Genomic DNA, 6,124 nt, shown 5'->3' on the forward strand with positions numbered 1-6,124 from the left:
TGGACTCAAGTGTAGCAACAGTAGTAAGATTGGCCCAGGATCGGACATTGTTTCGTTCTGCTGTGCATAGGGTCGCTATGAGTCGGTGCCGACTCGATGGCACCTAACAACAACATATCAGAAGATTAAAATCTAATTGTCTTTGAACGATTTTAGGAAACACTTTTAAAGTATTCAGTTTCAAAAGTAGATAAGAGCATTTTTTATGCTCTATTTTTTAGTACCTCTCCTATTTTTACGAGAGAATGAATATGAATTTTTCCAAAGAAGGAATAAACAGTTTTTAAAGCTAAGTAATTACAGCAACACAAGCTGCTGGGTTGTCTCTGGAGGGTATTTTATAATTAGCAAGTAAAGGTTCTTGAAATCCCTGGGCAATTGTAACCCTTTTTCCTCCTACAAGTCTCAACCAGAGGATTGTTAATATAGCAGGACTAAAACTATGGGGAATTTATAGGTTATCAACACCTGAGTAAAATGGCCAATTTTTGAGTGGTTAGATTTCTTGAATATAAACAGTATATATTGAATCATTGTACCTGAAAAAGGAATATGGAACTGAGACAATAGGGTTGTGTAGCTAAAAATTACTTTTAAAAAATCCAGGTTCACAGAAATATCCCTTCCGGTGCTGGGAGTTTCGCCAAATATCTTTCTTACACCTTTATTGCAACAAAGCATGTTTAGAAAACTGCTCTAATCCAACAAAAAATAAGCACCCAGTTTACAATCTTTTCTAATACACTGTGTGTTAAATGCTGTGAAATCAATCCCAACTCATAGTGATCCTGTTACAGAGTTTCCGAGGAGCAACCTGTAGGTTTGAACTGCCGACCTTGTGATTCGCAACCCAGTGCTGACTCTACAGCGCCAAACCAAAAGTCCAAAACACTGTATTATAAATTACAGCTACCCTGGTGTGACGCTAAAGGATCAACACTAGACTATAAGGTTGGTTTGAATCACAAGACCGGCAGTTCAAACTCAGCTACTCAAGTCCTGTACAGGGTGGCTCGATGTCGGGAACGCCTCGAAGGCACATAAAAGCATTTAGAAAAATGTACGTCTAAACAAGTAATAACACTACTTTAACCTAAAGACATCCACTGTGCTCTCAGGACTAATGCGGATTATAGAAAAGTGTGATAGGTGGCAAGGAGGTCAGACATAGCGCTGTGTGATAAACACTGGACTATAAGGTCAGTTCGAGCTAGAAAACCAGCGGTCCAACCCCACCACAAATCTTATCAGGACCGGTTGAGTTAGGATCCAACTCCATGACATTTACAGGACGAAAAATGTATGAACAGCTTTTCACAGACAAGGTGGATGGCTCTGAAAAGAGCCTTTGGAGCAAAGACGCCGGAAACTGCAAAAGCGGCGGGTCCCATAAAGGGACTCACTTGGAGCTGGTGTACTTGGTGACAGCCTTGGTGCCCTCGGACACGGCGTGCTTGGCCAGCTCACCGGGAAGCAGTAGGCGCACAGCAGTCTGGATCTCCCGGGACGTGATGGTCGACCGCTTGTTGTAATGCGCCAGGCGGGACGCCTCGCCGGCGATGCGCTCGAAGATATCGTTGACGAAGGAGTTCATGATGCCCATAGCCTTGGACGAGATGCCGGTGTCAGGATGTACCTGCTTCAGTACCTTGTACACGTAGATGGAGTAGCTCTCCTTGCGGCTGCGCTTACGCTTCTTGCCATCTTTCTTCTGGGCCTTGGTGACGGCTTTCTTAGAGCCCTTTTTGGGAGCAGGAGCGGACTTGGCTGGCTCAGGCATGACTGCAAAAACACGAGTCCCTTAAAAGCAGACAACCGTGAACAGTTGTGCAAGGTCTGTGGGAAATTACTCGGTACTTATAGAGGCTGTACGCAAATGAGGGTTCTGGCCACGCTGCGCTGTGATTCGCAAGTTTGCCGTAGAGCTGTTGCGAGGCGGCCGCGATTATGTAAATGAGTGTACTCTAACCAAGCCACCCTATTGGTCGTCAGAACAAAAATGCTTTTAAGCCAATCCAAACGGTCCGTAGACTATCTCCGTTCTGCTTATATAGGGTAAAGTGGTGCATTTGTCTGGACTTTTTGGAGAGTCAAGGAGCGGGTTTTCAGTCTTAGTTTTGCTGTCATGTCTGGCCGTGGTAAACAAGGAGGCAAAGCCCGCGCCAAAGCCAAGTCCCGCTCGTCCCGCGCAGGCCTTCAATTCCCGGTGGGCCGAGTCCACCGCCTTCTCCGCAAAGGCAACTATGCTGAGCGGGTGGGAGCTGGCGCGCCAGTCTACATGGCGGCCGTTCTGGAGTACCTGACCGCGGAAATCCTGGAGCTGGCGGGCAACGCGGCCCGCGACAACAAGAAGACCCGCATTATCCCCCGTCATCTCCAGTTGGCCATCCGCAACGACGAGGAGCTGAACAAGCTGTTGGGCAAAGTCACCATCGCCCAGGGTGGCGTTTTGCCCAACATCCAGGCCGTGTTGCTCCCGAAGAAGACGGAGAGCCACCATAAGGCAAAGGGCAAGTGAGGGCCACGCCCGGAACCCCGCCCAGCCCGTGTCTGGAGATGCTACCCTACCTGTGATTTCAAAGGTTCTTTTCAGAGCCACCCACCGTGTCAAATGAAGAGTTCTTACACTAGTGTTATATGCGATTGGGTCGATTGTGACCCTGCATAGGGTTTCCGAGGCTGTAAAATGTTTACGGGAGTAGAAAGCCTTATCTTTCTCTAGCGGAACCGCTAGTATTTTTGAACTGTCTTAAGATCAGCAGCTCGATTTGTGTTTTAGGGGTCAAAATTTTTCATTTTCTCTTTGAAGCGGTTAGTGGCTCAAACTACCCGCTATCTCGTTCGTAGTCAGGTGCTAATGGTACTCTCCAGTCTTATTTTTTTCTCACTTTCCCGTGTATTAAATTCCTGACCTTGGCATTCCTAAAACGGAAAAACGTGTGCTTTTCATTCTTGCGGTTCGAATTATCATGTCGGGTGAGTTGAACATCCTAGGGCTAAATGCAGATGAGGGCATTTAGAGATTTTGGGTGCTCTAGTCAAAACGATCCGCTTACTGACTGGACGTCAACTCCCTTGTGTCCGAGGTCTTTGCCCGCCACGTACAGTGATTATGAAGGGGATGTTGTCAGTTCCGGAGTGTGGCGGACCTGAGCCTCCGTGTAGCCCCGTGTCTCTAGGAAGGGTGGAAAAAAGTTCATGGCTTTAGGAGGCATTTATTTTGCACCCTGGGAACAACTTTACGAATTGAAAATCACCGTGGAAACGTCAGCTAGAGCAAGTGGAGTTAAGGACATGGGGCTGTGAAATGATAGTAAAGCGGTTTGTTTCTGCGGAGCGGGAGACGAACGTTTAATTCGATAGCTACATGCACAGTGCAGAAAGGACAGAGTAAGGTGTCCTTTTCTAAAGGAGTAAGAATCTGAGGAAGAATGGCCTTTACGCCGTTGCAATCAGAAGTTTCTCAATATAAGAAACCCAGGGTAAAACTGTTGACAAAGTGTAAAAGGAGGGGTACGGTGCCGGAGCCCGCCGGTGACGCCGTGACGTCACAGCCAATGGACAGTCAGCGCGGGACTTTCAATTGTAGCTCCGCCCAATCGGGGGGGAGAGACTGCGCCTATAAAGACTGCGGCGGCGGCCAGTCGGTCCTGTTCTTTCTGCCCGCCGTCCGTTGGCTCTTCTTCTCGTTCACTATGGCCCGTACCAAGCAGACTGCCCGCAAATCGACCGGGGGCAAAGCCCCGAGAAAGCAGCTGGCCACCAAGGCTGCCCGGAAGAGCGCGCCGGCCACCGGCGGCGTGAAGAAGCCTCACCGCTACCGGCCAGGCACCGTGGCCCTGCGGGAGATCCGGCGCTACCAAAAGTCCACCGAGCTGCTGATTCGCAAGCTACCGTTCCAGCGGCTGGTGCGCGAGATCGCGCAGGACTTCAAGACCGACCTGCGCTTCCAGAGCTCGGCGGTGATGGCGCTGCAGGAGGCCAGCGAGGCCTACCTGGTGGGGCTGTTTGAAGACACGAACCTGTGCGCCATCCACGCCAAACGCGTGACCATCATGCCCAAGGACATCCAGCTGGCCCGCCGCATCCGCGGAGAGCGGGCTTAAGTTAAACTGCGCGCTCACCTCGAAGTTCCATCGTATCCAAAGGCTCTTTTCAGAGCCACTCACAGTAACACCAAAGAGGCTGTATCACTTAACATAATGCTTGGTCAGGAAGAGAGATTGGTGGCTTAGCTTCTCCAGTAGAAGTGGGTTGAGTGGAAGGGTGGGACGCTTAGTATGTTTGCTTCTCTCAGGACACTTTGAGATGTGAGATTTATGGATGCAGCTGTAGTTTTTGGTCCTTCAGATTGGCAAAAGGCACATACAATTAGGACTGGCTATTCCTGTGTGGTGCTGTGGGTTAATATGCCAGACTACAAAGGCATTTGAACTGCAACGTCGGCGGTTCGAGCTCTCTAGCTGCTTCTTGAAAACCCTATACAGAGCCGCTATAGGTCGCAGTCGACTCGATGGCACTTAACATCCCTAGTAGCTACCCAAAATGCTAGGTGTCTAGGGAGAAAAGTGGATGGGTAGGGAGTAAGGAGTGAACTGCCAGGAGCCATGTCAGACGCGAGCACCCCTGGACCGACCTTTCCAGAGTGGAGATTTGTGCACAACAGCACTTAACAAGGTGCTTACCAGGGTCCTGGTGTAGCGCTGTGGGTTAATGCGCTGGACTGCAAAGTCGTTTGAACCACAAGGTCAGTGATTCAGGGTCACCAGCTGCTCCTTGGAAACCCCATACAGGGTCGGTATAGCACCTCCCTGTGCTCTCCAGCTCAGAAAGGAAACTCACTTTATTTCATACTTTCATTTCCTGTGCTTGGGTTGCTGTTCCGGAGGCAGTGAGGCCCCAGCTGCTTCTGCAGCAGGGTTTTCAGTTTTTACTAGCTTCTCATGCTAGTAAATAGTGAAAGGTGGAGGCTTTACTGATAATTTCTGCATTCTCTGGAAGGTGGGCATCTAAGGCCATTTAGTTGTGTGAGTACTGGGTCAGTGTCTGACAGAGTCCACACTACACACACAGTGCCCAAATAAAACAGTAGTTCAGTCCTTCAGTGATGCCTCTTAAACTTTTGGTCATTTATTTGCTTACTTTTTTTGTTCCGGCACAGTTGACGGCAAGAGGCATTTATTGCAGAAATAAGTGAGTCAGAGCTCACTCCACAGCACATAACCAGTACCACTACTATGAAGGATTCCTGGTGTGGCATGCTGTAGGATGAGCACGAGACTAACTCCAAGGTCGTTATTGGTTCAAGTCCACCAACCATTACAATGGGGCACACTTTATGGTGGTGGTGGTTGTATGCCCCCAAATTGGTTCTGACACATAGTGACCCTGTATAAGGTTTCTGAGGCTGTAAATCTTTACAGGAGCAAAAAGCCTCATCTTTCTCCTGCCTGACACTCTATACAGGGTCACTGTGGGTACCAATGTGTTGGTTCTGACCCTATATTGTGATCCTGTACAGGGTTTCTAAGGCGTGGCTGGTACGTTTGAACTGCCGACCCCACAGTTCAAACCGACCTTGAGGCAGTCCAGTGCTTATCGTACAGGCATTTAACACACTCATAACAGCACAGGCCTGTCCTCACACAAATCTTTCAAATCTTTCTATTTGAGAGACCAGCATAAACTGAGTTCATCAGTGTTTGTTGTCAGGTAAACCCATGTGACCATGTTTGTTGTCTGGTTAGTAGCACATCAGACTAACCATTACAATGGAACATACATTCCACTGTGGTGGCTAGAAGGGTAAAGGGTAAAGGCAAGTGTAAAATGACCTGAGAACTGAATGCAAGACACAGCCATTCCCACAAAACTAGATTCCCAGACTGTCTCAGCCATAACATATACTTCCAAACCCACTGTCATCAAGAAAATTTTGACTCATAGTGCCCTTGTATAGGGTTTCTGAGGCTTTAAATCTTTATTGTTGTTTTTTGTCCAACTTTCACATGCATATGAGGCTATTGGAAATATCATGGATTGGGTCAGGCGCACCTTAGTCCTCAAATTGAAATCTTTGCTCTTTAACACTTTAAAGAGGTTTTGTGCAGCAGATTAGCCTAAT

At 48.4% G+C, this 6,124-nt stretch overlaps 2 protein-coding genes and 1 pseudogene across 3 annotated transcripts in view; 2 read left to right on the forward strand and 1 right to left on the reverse strand.

Annotated features, from left to right (window-relative positions):
- Positions 1-4,160, forward strand: part of LOC102827877 — a 38,532-nt pseudogene extending 34,372 nt beyond the window's left edge. The window contains exons 9-10 of the transcript XR_438708.1: positions 1,291-1,528; positions 3,590-4,160. The product of XR_438708.1 is annotated as an uncharacterized LOC102827877 (transcript). The remainder of the gene's footprint in view (positions 1-1,290; positions 1,529-3,589) is intronic.
- LOC102821911 (histone H2B type 2-E-like) lies at positions 1,391-1,782 on the reverse strand. The gene has a single exon (XM_006861344.1). It carries the CDS (start codon positions 1,778-1,780, stop codon positions 1,400-1,402), a length of 381 nt encoding a protein of 126 aa, XP_006861406.1. The 5' UTR covers positions 1,781-1,782; the 3' UTR covers positions 1,391-1,399.
- LOC102821528 (histone H2A type 2-A-like) lies at positions 2,126-2,518 on the forward strand. Its single transcript, XM_006861343.1, has one exon. It carries the CDS (start codon positions 2,126-2,128, stop codon positions 2,516-2,518), a length of 393 nt encoding a protein of 130 aa, XP_006861405.1.
- Positions 4,161-6,124: the final 1,964 nt, after the last annotated feature.

The sequence above is a fragment of the Chrysochloris asiatica genome, unplaced genomic scaffold (assembly GCF_000296735.1).
Source record: "Chrysochloris asiatica unplaced genomic scaffold, ChrAsi1.0 scaffold00042, whole genome shotgun sequence".
Classification (NCBI taxonomy): domain Eukaryota; kingdom Metazoa; phylum Chordata; class Mammalia; order Afrosoricida; family Chrysochloridae; genus Chrysochloris; species Chrysochloris asiatica.

Bases quoted from the DNA above. Each gene is read 5' to 3' on its own strand.
- LOC102821911 (XM_006861344.1), bottom strand. From the start codon at position 1,780: ATGCCTGAGCCAGCCAAGTCCGCTCCTGCTCCCAAAAAGGGCTCTAAG.
- LOC102821528 (XM_006861343.1), top strand. From the start codon at position 2,126: ATGTCTGGCCGTGGTAAACAAGGAGGCAAAGCCCGCGCCAAAGCCAAG.